The 20,890-nt window shown below is 44.3% G+C and overlaps 1 protein-coding gene across 1 annotated transcript; it reads right to left on the reverse strand.

The window, feature by feature from the left end:
- Nucleotides 1-17,001: 17,001 nt before the first annotated feature.
- On the reverse strand, nt 17,002-19,157 carry SPTSSB (serine palmitoyltransferase small subunit B). Its single transcript, XM_084847438.1, has one exon. It carries the CDS (start codon nt 19,155-19,157, stop codon nt 18,915-18,917), a length of 243 nt encoding a protein of 80 aa, XP_084703564.1. The 3' UTR covers nt 17,002-18,914.
- Between the last annotated feature and the right edge of the window lie 1,733 nt (nt 19,158-20,890).

Here is a 20,890-nt window from a genome sequence, read left to right on the forward strand (position 1 = left end):
TACATCAGCGCTTTGTGAACATTGGCAGGCATGATTGTAGTTCCAAAGATTCCCAGCAGATGGTGAAAGCATTGTACCTAAAGCGAGAGCTACCCAAGCCAATTCACACAAACATTTTTGCAGTAACTGTTAGGACTGACTGGAGGAATCCCAACATTATTGACAATGTAGATTCTTCTTTGTTTTTAAATGTCTTTTGTATTTTAGACAATGAGAACAAAAACAAATAGCAGCCTATGAATACATGTGGTATTACACGCTTTAACTGTCACAAAACTGAAAGAGAAAAAAGAAGGAAGAGGGAGTGGGCTAGGCCTGATGGTAGTGTGTGTTCATTTCAGGTCATAAAATCAGATGAAAAATGTAAGTCAATATGAAATGTTTAACTTGCATATCTTCTGTTCTCTAAATTATACATAGAACATAAGATAAGAATATTGACCAGAATGAATCAAAAGGTAGAGTTCCAGACTGCAAACCAAAAGTGATCTTAAACCCCATTTTTGTGCACAGTAGACTGAGATACTGCTAAGCCTGATAGTTCTTCAACCCATGAGTTGGGTGAAGGAGGAAATTCACTTGATTTCATCATCAGCCCCTTGCAAGCCAAGAATCTTGCTAAATAAGTGTGCTGTGCTGTGCTGTGCTTCCTGCATCCACCTGCATCCCATGGAAAACCTGGCTGCTGCTTTGGACTAAGCAGTGTGTGTGTGTGTGTGTGTGTGAGAGAGAGAGAGACAGAGACAGAGACAGAGAGACAGAGAGAGAGACAGAGACAGAGAGAGCCAAGACCATAGGTGTGCGCAGCACATTTCATTAAGGTATGCACCCAGGGAATTTTTAAATGTTTTTTTAAAAGGCAAACATTTATTGAATACTCAGTCATAAAGAACATAATTTTTATTCATCAGATGAACTAAGGGCGCAATCCTATGGCCACCAGTCAGTGGCTAGACTGCCATAGGATAGGTTGGTTCCTGGAGAACCAACCCCACCCCTCCCACGCCACCTGGTAGGCAGCGTGGATCAGCCCCACGCTCACAAGAGCAGCATGGAGGGGCGAAAATGGGGCATTCCCGGGGCTGGGCCGGGGAAGTCGGAAATACAGCTACAACACATCCTATGTGTTGTCTGCTCCGAGGTCCCATGGCTACACAGCCGAAATCAACTGTCTAGCCGCGAAAGCAGGGCAGCAGGAGCGAGGAGGAGATCCACTCCTCAGCACTCCACCTGCCCTGCACTGGATAGGCGGTCGCCCCCTGGGTCGTAGGCAACCGCTGATCCGCATAGGATTGCTCCCTAAAGAAACAAAAACTTAACTAAACTTAATTTTAAAAAATTAACAACTAAACTTTACTTTAAAAATACAAACTTGAAAAATGAGATACAAAATACCATTTTTTTTTATGGCCGCTTATATAGGTTAAAGAATTTTCTAGAATAGTAGTTGGAGGGGGAGGGGAGGACCAATGGTAATGCGGTAATGTGAGGGCACATGTGGCAAGTGAATGCGGACTTCCTATACATTTCTACAACATCTATATTATGCCATTTGGCACTTATTGCATAATACAACGAACATACTTTAAAACTAAAAGAGCATATCATGCTATTAAAATGCAGCCCTGCCTTTAAAAAAAAAAACGACTTTAGGATGTGTTTGGGCAGACCTGGCACACCTTGTACGCACACCTACGGGCGGGTACGGCCCAGATGCAAAGACATTTCCAAGTTGTTGTGGGCTGCTTTCTTCGCCTACCTGTTTCCCATGCAGATCTGGGAAATCCCCTTGCCATACAAGACACCCTTTTATGCTTTTATCACATCATTTTTGCAGAGCCCAGTGGGAATCCAGAATAAGTTTTGGTTCTACTAATCTAAAGGATATATAGATGCATGCAGCATTATCTGGTTGCTCCCTGAAATCCTACTCACCCACATTATGATGGGTATAAGAACAACAGACATCTCCCCTTACAGACCTATTTTGTTAGTAAGTATTTATTATGGTGGTGGTTGTTCTTGAGGCTGCCATTTGATAAGGTCTCTCACCTTCTCTCCCATTCTGTCACATGAATTCAGGGCAGACAGCTGACTTTGAGTGGAAGGTTTACAGAGAGTGCAGAACAAGCTGGAGCACAGCTCTCAACACATAACAAAACACCCCAGTCAGAAAAGACTGGCTACAGTGATGCTGGTGGGGCTAATGGGTCTTGCAGTCTAACAACATCTGGAAGGCCACAGGTCCCCCATCCATGGTTTACATCAGTAGAGGCTGGTGGCTCTGATGTCAGTGGGGCAGTGAATCTGCTCCGGGTTTCAGTCAGAACTCTAAAACTTTGCACCTTGGATAGGCCCTTTAGAGTTCTGACGGAAACTCGGAGCGGATTCACTGCCTCATTGACATCGGGGCCACCAACCTCCACCGCTTTACGTGCTGTAAAATTCTCAGTGCAGAGCACCCCTGTTGAAACCGCCACACGGAGGAAGTAACGTGAGTTGATGGGCACCACTTCCTGAGGGTCGTTGTGCAAGCAGCACAGTGAAGAAAAAAAAGTGCTGTTCTGGTCACGCCAGTCACTGCCAGGATGAAATGCTTGTGAACCTAGTTGCTCCTAGCTCATCATGCCTTTCACGCAGCTGCATCCTAGGGGTTACTTCATGTAGAGCAGAGATGGGGAACCTCAGACCCAGTCTGGGGTCCCCAGATGGCCACGTTCTAGCCGGCTTTCCCCGAACCACCAATCCTTTGGTGATTTTGTGGCTTTTGTGCTGTTCCCCCCCCCAAGGGGTAAAATGCCTCTTCTAGTGGAGGCAATGTGCTCCCCAACTTCTGGATTTTGCACACCCCTGGGCTCCACAATCACCAAGGCATGTACAGTAAGTTAGAGCCATTGTCAGAGTCTTGGATTCAAGCCAGGGAGGGCTGAGTTCAAGTCCCCCCCCCCCCGGAGCTACAAAGCTGACTGGGTGGCCTTGGGCAAACCTCCTGTGTGTAATCCACCACCTAAGGTTGGACTGAAGATAATGTACATCATCCTGAGCATCTTGCAGGATGGTCAGGATATACAATCAATAATAATAATAATAATAATAATAATAATAATTCATTTATTTCCATGCTATTTCTGGAACTTCTGGCTAACTATTTCTTGAATCTATCCTGTGAAAGTGCATTTATCCCCTCCAGTATCTGTTGCAAAATGCCTTTAAATGCCAGTTGCTGGAAGGCGCTTTTGCACTTATGTCTTGCTTGTGGGCTTCGCACAGGTATCATGTCGGCCACTGTGAGAACAGAACGCTGGACTAGATCAGCCTTTAGTCTGATTTGGCATGGGTCTTATGTTCTCATTCCCTTCACATCTGAATGCAGACAAATTTCATCATCTATCCAGAAGAATGAAAAAAGACATGCTTTTTTGTGAGTGGGGGGAGGGCAGTCTGATCTTTCCAAAGCTGCTAGAACTACCGTCTGTTTTCCATCTCAGTGCTGCAAACACCAGAGAGTTTGGATTTGTCAAAAACAAGTCCTGCCAGACAAATCTGATCTCATTTTTTGATCAAGTAACCTCCCTTGTAGACCGTGGGAATGCTGTAGACATCATATACCTCGACTTCAGCAAAGCTTTCGACAAAGTGCCCCATGATATCCTGATGAGCAAACTAGCTCAAAGTGGGCTAGATGAAACAACGATCCGGTGGATCCACAGTTGGCTACAGAATCGGACTCAAAGAGTGCTTATCAATGGGACCTTCTCAAACTGGGGAGAGGTAACGAGTGGGGTACCGCAGGGCTCAGTCCTGGGCCCAGTGCTCTTCAACATTTTTATTAATGACTTGGAGGAGGAGGTGCAGGGAATGCTGATCAGATTTGCAGATGACACAAAATTGGGAGGGATAGCTAATATTTTGGAAGACAGAAACAAAATTCAAAGTGATCTGGATAGACTGGAGCGCTGGGCAGAAAACAACAGAATGACATTTAATAGGGACAAATGCCAAGTTCTGCACCTAGGAAAAAGAAACCAAATGCACAGTTACAAGATGGGGGATACATAGCTCAACCACACTACAAGCGAGAAGGATCTTGGAATTGTTGTCGATCACAAGCTGAATATGAGCCAACAATGTGATGTGGCTGCAAAAAAGGCAAATGCTATTTTGGGCTGCATTCATAGAAGCATCGCTTCCAAATCCCGGGAAGTACTAGTTCCCCTCTACTCAGCACTGGTTAGGCCTCATCTGGAGTACTGTGTCCAGTTCTGGGCACCACACTTTAAGAAGGATGCAGACAAACTGGAGAGGGTTCAGAGGAGGGCAACAAAGATGATCAGGGGACTGGAAACAAAGCCCTATGAAGAGAGACTGAAAGAACTGGGCATGTTTAGCCTTGAGAAGAGAAGACTGAGGGGAGATATGATAGCACTCTTCAAGTACTTGAAAGGTTGTCACAGAGAAGAAGGCCAGGATCTCTTCTTGATCATCCCAGAGTGCAGGACACGGAATAATGGGCTCAAGTTACAGGAAGCCAGATTCCGGCTGAACATCAGGAAAAACTTCCTGACTGTAAGAGCAATATAACAATGGAACCAATGACCTAGGGAGGTGGTGGGCTCTCCCACACTGGTGGCCTTCAAGACGAGGCTGGACAGCCATTTGTCAGGGATGCTCTGACTTGGATTCCTGCCTTGAGCAGGGGGTTGGACTCGATGGCCTTGTAGGCCCCTTCCAACCCTACTATTCTATGATTCTATGAGTTCAAAGTGTGGATACTATTTTGCAACTACAGTGTATGACTACTGTAATTATCTGTGACAAATAGCTTTGGAGGATTGAGAGAGAGAGAGAGAGAGATTGAGAGAGAGAGAGAGAGAGAGAGAGAGAGAGAGAGATGAAAATTTGCTTCCCAATAGAATAACTTTCCTCCCTTTCGGAGGAAAATTCATTTAATTGCAAATTGAATGATGTTTATCTAGTTTCTGGAGGGTTATTGCAGGCCACAATAATGATACTCTCATGCCTTTCCTCTGGACTGATTAGCGTAGTAACATCCTAATGGAAAAATTAAGAGTTATCTTTGCTTGAAGTTGCCTTCAGCAACGGTAGCTTGAGTTTTGGGACTTTTGCTTATATTCGGCACTATGATATGTTTTTCCGAGCCCTGACACACAATTTGTACTAAAGTCCCATTCCCTTTCTATCCCCTCCTCCTTGGACCTGATTCCTGGTGGCCTCCAGGTGTGTTGGACTACAAGTCCCATCATCCCTAGGTCAGGATAGGAGTTGTAATCCAATACATCTGGAAACCACAGGGTTGGAGAAGGCTGCTGTATTGTATGCCACTCTGAGCTGTCTGAGACAAATGGAGTAAGTGTGCATTGTTCTATTACAGGCCCAGCATGCCTGTGCAATCATGCATGCAAACGGATCAGGGCCTGAGCAAGTTCAAAGTCCTATCTCTACAGTGCTGCTGCCACCATGCCCCTGCAGTCACCCCATAACATTATTTTAAAAGACATCCACACAGAGTGGCAAACTAAAGATTAGGTAGGAGTTCCATGACTGGAACTTCCAACATCTTTTTATTTCTTACTAGCAGCTGTGCGGGGTCAGGTTGGGCATCAGAGCCATAGAGCAAGGGGCTAACCTTTTTCCTATGCATCACTTCCCCAACTTCAGTTTGAATCACTTTTCAACTGGAAGGTGTCTTAAAAACTAAGTCAAATAGGGGTAACATGAAATGTAATTTGGTGGCTAATACTGACCTGGTTTGCACGTAGCGACAGCCCAGAGTATGGGTTGAGTACAGGTTATCATTGAATCATGGGTTGTTGTTGAATTGTGGGTTGTCATTATATGCAAACCCTGCACTATGGTTTAACTATGGGTTGCTAACCACAAACAACAAACAAGAGTTCACAACCAAACAACAAACCATGGGTTCTGTTCCTGGGTTGGTCGTGGCTAACAACCCATAGTTAAACCGTAGTGCAGAATTCACATATAATTTTGTGACTCACCTTATGGGGCACTCCTGTGCCCCTTTAATATTAAAGCTTTTCTCATACATTATTTCTTTTACCTTTACAAAAAGCCTTAAGATAGGTCATTGTTATCCCTACTATTCAAGGGGCAGGGGAGCTGAGACAAAGACCTGGTTTGCATGATCGTGGCTGGGGAAATAAGCCACTGTGGCTTATTTCCCCTGCTTCACATGCCTGTCATGTCATTGGGGCATTAGCATAATCGCCGTTGGCAGTGTGGCTTGTCATGTCATGTGGCCCTAGCCAAGGTGGCTTGTTGTTGTGGGTAACATGCCACCCAGAACCCATGGGCTGTTGTAGGGTTCTGAGTGGCTTGTTACCCACAGCAACAAGCCACCCTGGCCAGGTGACACAGCACATGACACGACAAGCTGCATCGCAGAGGGTAATTATGCTAATCCCCCCGGCACCTGAACCTAACCGGCACGCGCAGGGTGGTTAGCAAGCCACTGGGACTTATTAACCACCCTGCGATCATGAGAAAGACACAGAATCTGAATTGGGAATTTCCTGGTCAACAATTCAAAGTGTTTTCTAATGGCTTGGTGGGACTCACCAGCTCAAAGTGGGCTAGATGAAACAACGATCCGGTGGATCCACAGTTGGCTACAGAATCGGACTCAAAGAGTGCTTATCAATGGGACCTTCTCAAGCTGGGGAGAGGTAACGAGTGGGGTATCGCAGGGCTCAGTCCTGGGCCCAGTGCTCTTCAATATTTTTATTAATGACTTGGAGGAGGAGGTGCAGGGAATGCTGATCAAATTTGCAGATGACACAAAATTGGGAGGGATAGCTAATACTTTGGAAGACAGAAACAAAATTCAAAGTGATCTGAATAGACTGGAGCGCTGGGCAGAAAACAACAGAATGGCATTTAATAGGGACAAATGCCAAGTTCTGCACCTAGGAAAAAGAAACCAAATGCACAGTTACAAGATGGGGGATACGTGGCTCAACCACACTACAAGCGAGAAGGATCTTGGAATTGTTGTCGATCACAAGCTGAATATGAGCCAACAATGTGATGTGGCTGCAAAAAAGGCAAATGCTATTTTGGGCTGCATTCATAGAAGCATCGCTTCCAAATCCCGGGAAGTACTAGTTCCCCTCTACTCAGCACTGGTTAGGCCTCATCTGGAGTACTGTGTCCAGTTCTGGGCACCACACTTTAAGAAGGATGCAGACAAACTGGAGAGGGTTCAGAGGAGGGCAACAAAGATGATCAGGGGACTGGAAACAAAGCCCTATGAAGAGAGACTGAAAGAACTGGGCATGTTTAGCCTTGAGAAGAGAAGACTGAGGGGAGATATGATAGCACTCTTCAAGTACTTGAAAGGTTGTCACAGAGAAGAAGGCCAGGATCTCTTCTTGATCATCCCAGAGTGCAGGACACGGAATAATGGGCTCAAGTTACAGGAAGCCAGATTCCGGCTGAGCATCAGGAAAAACGTCCTAACTGTAAGAGCAATACGACAATGGAACCAATTACCTGGGGAGGTGGTGGGCTCTCCCACACTGGAGGCCTTCAAGATGAGGCTAGACAGCCATTTGTCAGGGATGCTCTGACTTGGATTCCTGCCTTGAGCAGGGGGTTGGACTCGATGGCCTTGTAGGCCCCTTCCAACCCTACTATTCTATGATTCTATGATTCTATGACTGACTTGTGCAAACTGACCCCACCCCCTGCTTATCCACTCCCTGCTCACATAAGCAAGTTACTTCCTTGAGTAATGTAGAGAGCAGCAAACTCATTCAAGACTGTGATAGTAAAAAGAAAAACTTGCAGCATCTGTTTTGTGTTTTCCACATCCACTACATTGTTAGCCAGTATACTACAACCATTCTGCAATGCCCTGGGTGAGCATGGCTACTCATAAAATTTATTTTGACAGGTTCAAGCTGTGCACTAAATATACATTCTCCTTCCAGACTACTGTCTGAGTGAACTTGACCGGGATGTATTCAGGAGAGGTAAAAAAAGAAAGAAAAGGGGAACACTTTTCCAAACAATATATAATTAATTTATGGATTTCGGTACCCACACTGGCTGCATTTGGATGTCCCACCATAAATCATGGTTTATCGCAGGGATGTGCAAGGCTGAACATAAGGCTCCTCCTGGTCTTTTTTGCATCCCCTGCTGCTGCTGCTGAATTTGCTGTCTCGGTAGTGGCAGCAGCAAAAATGCCACAATTTTCCTTTAAAACAAGGCTTCATGATGGAAATGAGCCTGTACAAGCCTTGGACTTCCATGACCCCTCTCCCCCTCCTGCACAGCTACAAGGAGGAGTTCACAAGCTTTTGCTTCCATTTTCGATAACCCAACCATTGTGGTTAATTTACCTCCGGTTTGTTTGAAACGAGCCAACTTCAAACCATGGGTTATGATGCTGGCCTACTTAAGTCATAGTTAAGATTAACCACAGCTTAGGGTTTCAATGTAATGCTAAACTGTGGGTAATTAAAAATGGAAGTGAAAGCTTTCAGTCTTCTTCTTGCTGCCACGCTGAGCAGGACAGGGGAATATATTAAAGCATCGCTCACACAAGCTCTTTCCATTATGATAAACTATGGTTTATCATGATTTCCAAATTCAGCTAGTGAATGTAGTGAGGGCCACAAGCTTGGGGGGGGGGTGTTTTAAGGGAATTGCATACATTCATGGACCAATCAAGGAACATTAGCCATGGCAAGACCAATGGAGCCTCCATGTTTAGAGGGACTGTACCTCTGAGTGTTGGATGCTGGAGCAGACAACAGGACATGACCATTACATACCTTTTCTTGGTTGGCCACTGTTGGGAGAGTGGGATGGACACATGGATAATTCAACAAGGTGGTTATGTTTGAAGTACCATTACAAGACAAAGGCTCTCCAGGGGTAGGCACCCTGGTGCTCTCTAGATGTTTCAGACTACAACTCCCATCATCCATGACCATTGGTCATGGTGGCTGGGGATGATAGGAGCTATTGTTGAAAACAACTGGAGGGTACCAGGTTGTGAACCCCTGCCACAGGAGCTGATGTCAAATGCCAATCATAGGATAGTGTTTTGTTTTTATAGGATTTCATTGTATATACACTGCTTATTTGTATATTATTGGATGGCTTTTTATCCTGTATGCTGCCTTGAGAGGGGTTTACCCTTAAAGGTGGCCTACTTTTCTTAAACACATAAATAAATAAATAAATAAAACAAAAAAACACTGTATTTTATTAGATGAGTGCTTGTGCTAGTCTATCTATGTCCCTGTAACTGGGAGAAGGGTAGCTCTGCAGTGTAATGGGGTGGGGTGGGGGACCAACAAAGAGCCTTGTGGCATTTTAATGTGTAACATAAATCTGCCAGGTTTGTAAGATTTCAAAAGACTCTTTGTTGTTTTTGCCTTCACTATAGAGTTGTACACAACTATCGATGCTGCCTCAGCTTCATGATGTCAAGCCAACAGCAATACTGCATTGTTTCATTGCAGATCAGTTGCCCTGTGGTGTGGACTGCACACTTCTCCTTTGTATCTCTTTCTGATTCTTCTGGTGCATGAAATACAACTGCTGAATGTTAGGCTTTCACTTTACGCTAGAGCAGAGATAGAACAGAACCAGTCATTTCTATGAGCCAGGTCTATTGTGAAGTCAGAAGAGTTTGTCTTGGTACTATCCTTCTATTAGAAGTTTATTTTTAACCACAGATGTGGTCAGCTTTCTCCTCCAAAGAAATATACTGATATTGCTGTAAATTCAGCACATTGATACTGCTTCATCTTGCCACTTTAAAGATGAATACATGGGTTTGTTTGTTTTTTAAAAAACAAACCGTGTTAAGATAGAAACCTTGTTAGTGGCTCCTATGAACATAGAAAGTTGCTTAGACCAGGTCAGGCTAGTATCGTCTTCTCTGATTGGCAGACATCTTTCCTATCACCTGCTACTTGATCCTTTTAACTGGACCTGCCAGGGATCAAACCTGGAGCATTCTGCATGAAAATCATGAGTCATGGTCCCTCAGGTTGAAAGGAGTTGCAAAATAACATTTACAGAAGCGGTAGTGGCTACGATCAGTAAACATCTTCACCCCAAAGCCTCCAGTATCTGCCACACGAGAGTCAGGTCCAAAATTGGGGGATCCCTTATGCAAGACCCACCCATGCAACCCCCTTTACTGTTAATGGGTGGTGAGGGCAGCTCACAAAAACCAGAGGAGAACCCTCTTCCTTCCTGGGAGCCTTGTGCAAAGTTAAAATCGCGGCATGGTTAGTTTAATTGCCACAGCCTAGGTCTCTGCACTTAACATTTACCCAAACTGGTTCCAACTGTGATACAAACCTTCCAGCTGATAGAAGTGGAATACATTAGGAGCATTTGGTATTTTGAACCTCTGAGAAGAAAAGCACTGGGGGCAGTGGTGGAATTTAGAGCAGGAAAACAGCAGGCACGAAAGGATTAGGGACCCTTAGTCTTGCTGCTTCTCTAATCCTAAATGCCCCTTTCTAAGGGGCTTCTCCTATTTAGAAAGGGCAATCAGGGAAGCATCCGCATGTAGCATCTAGTGATGGAGACAAATTTCCAAATAGGTGAATCTGAAATACAAACGCCCCATCCTGTTTGAGAAGTTCACCTCATTTTGAGTTGGACTCAGATCACTTTGAATTTGGGGCTGGCCCAAAATGGGATTTGATCCTACTAGTTCTCCCTTCTCAAGCAATCCCTGTTATGTTTGGGTAAATCGCCAAGGGTGATGCCTAATTAATGACAGGAAAGGCCTTTATTGTGTCTGTTTAACTGGAAAAGGTAGCTCTTGAGTGTGCTCAGGCACACCATTTCCTGGTAGGGAGCATGGGATTTGCAGTTTCCTCTGCCACCTGATTTGAATCAGAAGGAAAAGAAAACTACAATTTTCATGGCCCTTGGCCTTGGCAGGAAATGATGCTCCTTTGTATGCTCAGGAGCTTCATTTCCAGTTGAAGAAAGGCTGAAAAGGCCTCTCATTTTTCAAGTGAGCCTTGCACAATCCCAGCAGTTTTCCCATTGAGAAAGTTCCCTTTCCCCACATTTATGTAGCAGTGATATTGAGAGCAGAACTCCCACTCTTGTCTTAAGCAGAGCTGTATTATAGGAATCAGTGCTGTGTTCATCGAAGACGTTGGGAAGCCTGCAGTCTTCAATAATGTCAAATATTTATTCACCATTTAATAATACTGGGCAGTGGTTACCAAATCTTCTAAATACAAGCCTGTTGCAACTCTTTTAACCAGACCTTTTTCTTTTAACCTCACCTTCGGTTTCTGTTTACTAGGTTGCCAGGGGGCAACCTGAAGATCTGTGTGTGTGGAAGGAGGGGTTGGTATGCAAAGGTAAATGGAGCAAGGGGCAAAGAGCCTGGAGGGAGTGCATTCATACAGGTAGAGTTACAGGCCAAACCTGAACTCTCAATTTTATCAGGCTTGACCCTCACTAAACCAAATAAAAACCTGTAACACTTGTATTTGACAAGTATTTAGTTACAGGCTGTTGCCCTCTTTGCAATGAGAGCACTAGCACAGTACAAGTATAAACACACACACATTTCATTTTAATGATGTGGGATAGCAAAGAAAACTGAAGGTGCATTTCTGTTTTGGGATTGCATTGCACATGCAGCTGCAGTCACTTTGTATTCTCAAAATGTGTTTAAAAGGTTTCTACATTATTTTCACTTCTTTAGGGTTGTAATCCCTGGTGTATTCACCTGGGAATAAATCCCATTGAAATCCAGGCCAAACTAGCCGTGAATTTAAATGCAGCTTTGCATTTAACGGGTGCAGGTTTTCTAAATATGCAAATAGCATCAGCTTGTGGGAGGGGTGTTTTTAATTATTAGAATCGCACCAGGCATGGAGGGGGAGTTTAACCATTTTTGCCCCTGCTGTGATTCCATGGAAAATCCCCCCTCTGAAACGGCTAGTTCCCTGATTGGCTTGATCATGCATCTAAAAACCCACCAAGTAGTACTGGGCGGCAATCCTGAACTTGTGAGAATTGGCTCCCATACAGGCCCCCTCTCTCAAGATGCAACTGTATGAGACACATCAGTGCTGGGCTTGGCATATCTAATTAGCGATGATACTGAATTTCGTAATTAGTCAGCTCGTTGTGCAAACTCACCCATTCATAATGCTCACCTTTGTAGTGAGCTTGGATCAATGTATTACAAATTCACTATTACATTTGGAATCGATTGTGAGTGTCAATGCATGTGCAGTAAAACAATAAGCAGATCCCTCTTTATATTTTCAGTTGTCCTACCATGTAGGCACCTCCCCCCTCCCTGCAAATCTTACTTGGAATAGTTTCCTGAGCCGCTTCCCTTGTTGCCGCTGCAGCTCTGGCTCTGAGGGGGGCTCTGCGGATCCTTCTTCTTATCACATTGGAGACAACAAGTATTATCACACAGGCCAGTCACGTGGAACCAATAAATCAGAAAGGGGGCACATGATATCATGTCGCTCTGTGCAATGCCAAACAACAGCTCCCAAGTTGCAACTTGATATTGCACATGCAGAAAAACTTGTATACATGGAATGAGATTTTGTAGTAAAGGAGTACTCCCATCTGAGCTCACATGGACAAATTCATTACTTTGAGTAAATAACAAATTCACTCAGGGTAAGTTTGCACCTCACTACATCTAATACAGATAACTCATTTTTGCATCTAGTAGCCCGCCCCCCGGTCTCTCATCTGCAGGCAGATCACAGAAGGAGCTGAGTAGAACCATATGTAGAGGCTTTGGGAAGAAGCTCTTGGTTGCTCCCTAAGCATTGAAGGCCCTCTGACTGACATTCATTTCATCCCCTCATTTAATATCTTGCTTATAGTCCATTTTTCTTTCCAGAGGAAAGCCCAGTACACCTTGTTGTTGTTGTTCAGTCGTTCAGTCGTGTCCGACTCTTCGTGACCCCATGGACCATAGCACGCCAGGCCTTCCTGTCCTGCGCTCTCTCCCGGAGCGTGCTTAAGTTCATATTCATTGCATCCGTGATGCTATCTAGCCATCTCATCCTCTGCCGTCCCCTTCTCCTTTTGCCTTCAGTCTTTCCCAGCATCAGGGTCTTTTCCAGGGAGTTTTCTCTTCGCATTAGGTGGCCAAAATACTGGAGCTTCAGCTTCATTATCTGTCCTTCCAATGAGCACTCAGGGTTGATTTCCTTTAGGATGGACTGATTTGACCTCCTTGCAGTCCAGGGCACTCGTAAGAGTCTTCTCCAGCACCACAGTTCGAAAGCATCAATTCTTCGGCACTCAGCCTTCCTTATAGTCCAGCTCTCACAGCCATACATTACTACTGGGAAAACCATAGCTTTGATTAGACGGACCTTTGTCGGCAAGGTGATGTCTCTGCTTCTTACTATGCTGTCTAGGTTGGCCATAGCTTTCCTCCCAAGGAGCAAGCGTCTTTCAATTTCATGGCTACAGTCACCGTCTGCGGTGATCTTGGAGCCCAAGAAAGTAAAATCTGTCACTGCTTCCATTTCTTCCCCTTCTATATGCCAGGAAGTGATGGGGCCAGATGCCATGATCTTCGTTTTTTTAATGTTGAGTTTCAAACCAGCTTTTGCACTCTCCTCTTTCACCCTCAACAAGAGGCTCTTTAGATCCTCTTCGCTTTCTGCCATTAGGGTGGTATCGTCTGCATATCGGACGTTGTTGATAATTCTCCCAGCAATCTTAATTCCGACCTCTGATTCATCCAACCCGGCATTTCTCATGATGTACTCTGCATATAAGTTAAATAAGCAGGGTGACAATATGCAGCCTTGTCATACTCCTTTCCCAATTTTGAACCAATCGGTTGTTCCATGTCTGGTTCTTACTGTTGCTTCTTGACCCTCGTACAGGTTTCTCAGGAGACAGGTAAGGTGGTCTGGTACTCCCATCACTTTAAGAATTTGCCAGTTTGTTGTGATCCACACAATCAAAGGCTTTAGCGTAGTCAATGAAGCAGAAATAGAGATTTTTCTGGAATTCTCTTGCTTTCTCCATGATCCAGCGAATGTTGGCGATTTGATCTCTAGTTCCTCTGCCTCTTCGAAACCCAGCTTGTACTTCCAGTAGTTCTCGGTTCGCATACTGCTGAAGCCTAGCTTGTAGGATTTTGAGCATCACCTTGCTGGCATGTGAAATGAGCGCAATTGTGCAGTAGTTTGAACACTCTTTGGCGTTGCCCTTCTTTGGAATTGGAATGTAAACTGAACTTTTCCAGTCTTGCGGCCACTGTTGAGTGTTCCAGATTTGTTGGCATATTGAATGCAGCACTTTAACAGCATCATCTTTTAGGATTTTAAATAGCTCGGCTGGAAGACTGTCATCTCCGCTAGCTTTGTTGTTAGTCATGCTTCCTAAGGCCCACTTGACTTCACTCTCTAGGATGTCCGGCTCAAGTTCAGTGACCGCACTCTCATGGCTATCAGGGACATTCAGATCTTTCCTGTATAGTTCTGTGTATTCTTGCCACCTCTTCTTAATCTCATCTGCTTCTGTTAGGTCCCTGCCTTCTTTGTCCTTTATCATGCCCGTCTTTGCACAAAACGTTCCCTTGAGATCTCCAATTTTCTTGAAGAGATCTCTAGTCTTTCCCATTCTGTTGTTTTCCTTGATTTCTTTGCACTGTTCATTTAAGAAGGCCTTCTTGTCTCTCCTTGCTATTCTCTGGAAGTCTGCATTCAGTTGGGTATATCTTCCCCTTTCTCCCTTGCTTTTCGCTTCCCTTCTTTCCTCAGCTACTTGTAAAGCCTCATCAGACAGCCACTTGGCTTTCTTGCATTTCTTTTTCTTTGGGATGGATTGAGTTGCTGCCTCCTGAACAATGTTACGGACCTCCATCCATAGTTCCTCAGGCACTCTGTCTATCAGGTCTAATCCCTGAAATCTATTCCTCACCTCCACTGTATATTCATCAGGGATATGATTTAGGTCATACCTGAACGGTTTAGTGGTTTTCCCGACGTTCTTCAATTTAAGCCGGAAGTTTGCAACAAGAAGCTCATGATCTGAGCCACAGTCAGCTCCAGGTCTTGTTTTTACTGACTGTATGGAGCTTCTCCATCTTTGGCTGCAAAGGACATAATCAATCTGATTTCGATATTGACCATCTGGTGACGTCCATGTGTAGAGTCGCCTCTTGTGCTGTTGGAAAAGAGTGTTTGCTATGATCAACATGTTCTCTTGGCAAAACTCTATTAGCTTTTGTCCTGCTTCATTTTGTACACCAAGGCCATGCCTGCCTGTTATCCCGGTGATTTCTTGACTTCCTACTTTAGCATTCCAATCCCCTATGATGAAGAGGACCTCTTTTTTTGGTGTTAGTTCTAGAAGGTGTTGTAGGTCTTCATAGAACCGATCAACCTCAGCTTCTTCGGCCTCAGTGGTTGGGGCATAGACTTGAATTACTGTGATGTTGAATGGTTTGCCTTGGATTTGTACTGAGATCATTCTATCATTTTTAAGATTGTACCCCAGTACTGCTTTTCCCACCCTTTTGTTGACTATGAGTGCTACTCCATTTCTTCTAAGGGATTCTTGCCCACAATTTTAGATATGATGGTCACCTGAATTAAATTCGCCCATGCCTGTCCATTTTAGTTCGCTGATTCCCAAGATGTCGATGTTCAATCTTGCCATCTCATGTTTGACCACCTCCAGCTTACCTTGATTCATTGATCTGACATTCCAGGTTCCTAAACAATATTGTTCTTTACAGCATCGGATTTTCTTTTCACCACCAGACACATCCACAGCTGAGTGTCCTTTCGGGTTTGGCCCAGCTGCTTCACTCTTTCTGGCGCTACTTGGAAATACCCTCTGCTCTTCCCCAGTAGCATATTGGACACCTTCCGACCTGAGGGGCTCATCTTCCGGCGTCATATCTTTTAGCCTTGTGATACGTTCCATGGGGTTTTCTTGGCAAGAATACTGGAGTGGGTTGCCATTTCCTTCTCCAGCGGACCACATTTTGTCAGAACTCTCTGCCATGACCTGTCTGTCTTGGGTGGCCCTGCACGGCATAGCTTATGGCTTCACTGAGTTACGCAAGCCCCTTCGCCACAACAAGGCAGTGATCCATGAAGGGGCCAGTACACCTTACACACACTTAATAGAAAATAAAATGATCAGTGTAGGAAAACACAGCAGTATATCAAAGTACAAAACAAGGATAAAATCAATCTCGTATCATAGCAATACAATGTGTTAAATCTCTCAGAATTCATTCAACAATTCTTACTGGTGACAGAGAAATTAATCTCAATTAACAATCACAGTCCCAAGAGTGTATAAAAACCAATACCAAATAATAATCCTTCAGAGTCACTAAAACCTTAAATTAATAAGCAAACATTATGTACCCTAGAGATGGAGAACACATGGTCCTCCAGATGATGCTGGACTCGCACTCCCAACTAAGATACGTTATAGTTCATAAATATTTTGCATTTAGTTATTTGAGAGAAATCAACCTGTCTCCACAATGCTTGGGGGCATAGTTCAATGCGTTGCTTAGTTTGTCCTCCAGACAGGCTCAAGAGGAACATCAAAGCAGCCTACAGAGGTGAGGCATCTGCACCAAAAGGAGACCATGTTGAAATATGCTGTGTTGACTGCTGCTGACATGTACTGCCACTTCCATCATCCCTCAGCCTTGGCTATGCTGGCTGGGGCTGATGGGAGTTGCAGTCCAACAACACCTGGAAGGCCACATTTCCCCCCCTTCCCCCATGACGTATAAAATGATGACATCAATAAGGAAAGAAAGCAAACAACAGCAATTGCTCAGTTGAGTTTGGACGGGTGTGTTTGTTGTGGTGATAACTTCAAAGGAAGGTTATAATGGAATGTGAAGGAGATGCTCCACCCCTTTCTCTGTGTGCATGCAAGAAGCAGGATCTCAGCCCCAGAAAACAATAAACAGACAAGGTTTAAAATCAACTCAGCTTTATTGTTGCTTTTGCAAAACAGTGCACACGTTCAGATCTTTTAAATCTTCAAGACATGTCTTTGTGACAGAAACAGCATAACTTGTTGTTTTTTAAACATGCAGAATCTTGTGCAATCTGCGTAAGGTACAAATTCTTCACCTTGCATGTAATTGTGCAAACACTGAGAGCTATTTACATTTGACAATTAATATCACCTTCCCTGGTAGCTATGTGAGCGGCCAGAAGTACAACTACTGGATACACAAGCTTGCTCTTCGGCATTCATATTTCATTTAGACAAACTGTAACATTGGCACTTTTCAAAAATAAAAATAAAACTCAACTTAAGGTGAGGATGATCCACTTCTGCTTTATAAAAGGAAATCTTTGTAATGAATCTTCCATATAAATGCTTTTAGAGCCTCTGCAGTTATTAGGATATTACTTCTATTATCACACACACATACATGCTTTGCCTCCTGTGAAAACAAACAGAATAGAAAGCAGTTCTCTAGTGGATATTAGGCAAGGCGAATACCACTCTGAAAAAATTTACAGTAAATATCAGGTACAGTTCTGAGTCTATCCTGCAAAAGCTAAAATGTTTCAAAAAGAAAAACCATAATATTGAAATTAGTCCTCTCTTAGAAACCACACACACTTCCTTGCCCCAGTAAAATGATAAAATAACTAAGATGGTGGAATTTGGGTTCTTGCTAACACTATGGCTGGGTTCAGAAGGTCCCTTATGTGAAAGTCAGGCACTTGAGCTCACAAAAGTATCCCCTATTTCTGCCATTTCCTGCCTCCACTACATCTGCCATTCCAGGCCAGCTTTTTTGTGTGGAGGCGGCAAGGGGGCACAAAGGGCTGTAACAGGAGGCAGGAGGAAAGTCCGACTGTGTAAGCAGAGTCCCGCCCACACTTCTCTGGATCCAAATATCTGTATTTTAAGAACTGTAACTTTTTCCTGAACCAAAACAATTACATTTAAGTCATCCTTTAAAACCAGAGGTGGGCAACTTCCAAGGAATTGGGGCCAATTCCCCACCTTCGGAACCTACCAGGGGCTGCCCCCCTGCCCCCTACTGCCAAAATTTGGCAGCAAAAAAGGCCCAAATTTTCTTTAAAACAAAGACGAACTGCCCCTTTTCTGTTGCCGCATATTGGTAGCAAACCGCTGCTTGTTTCCCCAGCAACAGGGAAAAATAGATACCTTTTTTGCTGCTGTGTTGTTGAATTTTGTTGGCAAATTTGGTGGCGGCAACAGCAGGGGCTGCAAAAAAGCCTCTCCCTCTCTCGCTCTGTGTGTGTGCTACCCAGCCCTGCTTTACTATCTTTCCAGGACAGTAACTTCATATATTGTCAGTGGGAAACAGGGATAGCATCACAAAAGTTACTGAACCTTTATAAAAAGCATCATTTTCGAAAGGACAAGCTTAAAATATAGTATCTGTAATAGTTTTCCTGTTACTCTTCATATGTTCCCAGATGTTTACAATGCTGGGAATTTAAAAAAAGATCTCAAGATATATGGTGTGTAAAACAGGCGAGTGAATGGCATGCAAGCCTGAACCAGTCGTAGTTTCCCCATATGGTAAGAAAACAGGATCACTGGGCGTTAAAAGAACAAGTCCTTGCATTTGATGGGAGACCTGCCATATCTGTTACTGTTATCTAAGAGATCTGTTACTTAAACAGAATAGAAGCTGTGTGTGCATTTCAGGGAGAACTAATCAGCCAGTAGTCAGTGCAAGGATAGCCTGGCTTTGTTAAAGAGGAGCTGGCGTGTGTGTGTGCCCATGAAGCTATGCATTCAAAACTGCTTAGAAAGCAAACGTAGACAGAACTAAGGAAGACAATATTGAGGAAGACAATATCTTCACAGGATGCAAAAGTCGCTAATCGATATTGGCAGGCTCAGTTCATAAGTGAAACAGTACTTTCAGGTTGGCTTCCAAATATCTGAGAGAAGAACTCAAAAGCCAAGCGGATGTGGATGGGGATGAAGACGTAAGCTGTGTAGACCACCATAGCAACGATGATAATTGTGATGGTGTGGAACATGGATTGTTCCCAGGGCTCCATGACGTAGCTGCAGGTGATCAGGAGATACTGGTAATATAGCCAATAGATGTAATCCTTAATTCGCTTCAGATCCATTGCTGGCTCAGGTGGGCTTCAGGGAATCTGACCTGTTAACAGAAGATAGATAATCTAGACACATGGGGACTCTAGTCACATGTTGAGAAACTGAGCATGACTTGGAGCACCCCAAAATGTTTATCAGTAAAAGATACAGTGCATCAATAATTTTAATAAGAAATCGAAGAATTAACTATGCTGAAAAGTATCTTACAGAGAAGATTAAAAAACATTTCCCCCATGGCTTCATTATTTCCAGACATTTTATATGTCTAATCTTTCTATAAAGGTCTTCATAGAATAGTAGGGTTGGAGGGGGCCTACAAGACCACTGAGTCCAACCCCCTGCTCAGTGCAGGAAGTTGTCAGGGTTGGATTGGAGCCCAGAGAGCCCCAAAGCAGTTCTGATTCTGAGGAAGAGATAGAAACCATGGGAGAGGAATCCGCATGCTGTTCAGAGGCGCAGCCAGGGGGAGAGCCCCTCCTGGTACACATTTCTGAGAATGATAGTGACCCTGGCAGGGAGAGGGAGGCGCAACAGCAGTTTCTGGATGCTAGGCACCAGCGCAGCGTCAAGTGGGAGATGGCAGGCACTGAAAGGAGGCGCTCAGCCTGCTTGGTGCAATGGCATGGGAAAGGGGTGGACTCTCTCCTCCTAGCCCATAAGTTCAGAGGTTTCCCGCCTTCCCCGCCAAACGGAGATCAACTGATTCCTAAGGTTAGAACTCCTGAGTAGGCAGCTCTCTTAAGTCTCACTTGTAAGATCAAGCAATTAGCATCTGTAAGTGTCATTAGGCTGAATGGAAATAAAGCCTTGGAAAAGAGCCCTATTGTCTGCGTGTTGATTCTGGCTACCTGAGGATTTCAGAAGGCAGCAGGGGCGACCTCCGGACAGAAGTCTTCTTATTACATAGTTTTTAGAAATCATTTTTGGGGTGGGGGGCGTAAAGGCTTGGTAACAATATATAAACACCTTGTCTTAAATTCTAAAAGAAAATAGTTCATAATCCAAAGCTGTTCAATTATGCAGGAAAAAACAAAAATGGTCCTTGGAAAAAAACAGAAAAAAATTGTCCCCCCTCCCTGAATTTTTCCATTTCCCCCCCTAAGGCTTCACATCTTTAGCTGTAAGTTACCTTGGGAGGGCTTCTGCCCTGAAAGGTAACCAAGAAATATCTTAAATAGTTAGCAACACAGTCTAAAGAAGTCATAAAAACCTTCAGCTGCGATAAAATAAACCGAGATTTTAAAAGCCTGGGAAAATTAAAAGGTATTTGTGTGGAGCAAGATGATAAGTAGATGCCAGGCAAACCTTTCTGGAGAGAGCATTCTACAGTTGGGGTGCCTCCACTGGAAAGGCCCATTCCCCAGTAACCTGCTGCACCTCAGATGGCAGGGGTGGGCCTCCGCTGAAGATCTTTGAAATGAGCATCTGTCGCTCATTGCAGTGGAGGATACAAAACTGTCTGTGGGACACCACTGGAATGAGGGTGAAACTTCCACTAATTAGGAATTAAATATATGGGGCACTGGCATTCTACATCTTGCAGTGGAAGCTGGTGGCTCCGATGTCAGAGGGGTGGTGAATCCGTTCTGGGTTTCAGTCAGAACTCTAAAGAAGCTATCTAAGGTGCAAAGCAGTGAAATGCAAAGCACCTTGGATAGGTCCTTTAGAATTCTGACTGAAACCCAGAGCAGATTCCGCCCCCCCCCCCACACAACATCAGAGCCACCAGCCTCCACTGACATCT

Source organism: Heloderma suspectum, chromosome 3, assembly GCF_057233095.1.
Source record: "Heloderma suspectum isolate Gila_16-S chromosome 3, 16-S_ref, whole genome shotgun sequence".
Classification (NCBI taxonomy): Eukaryota; Metazoa; Chordata; class Lepidosauria; order Squamata; family Helodermatidae; genus Heloderma; species Heloderma suspectum.

Coding starts and splice junctions, on each gene's coding strand:
- SPTSSB (XM_084847438.1), bottom strand. CDS start 19,157: ATGGATCTGAAGCGAATTAAGGATTACATCTATTGGCTATATTACCAG.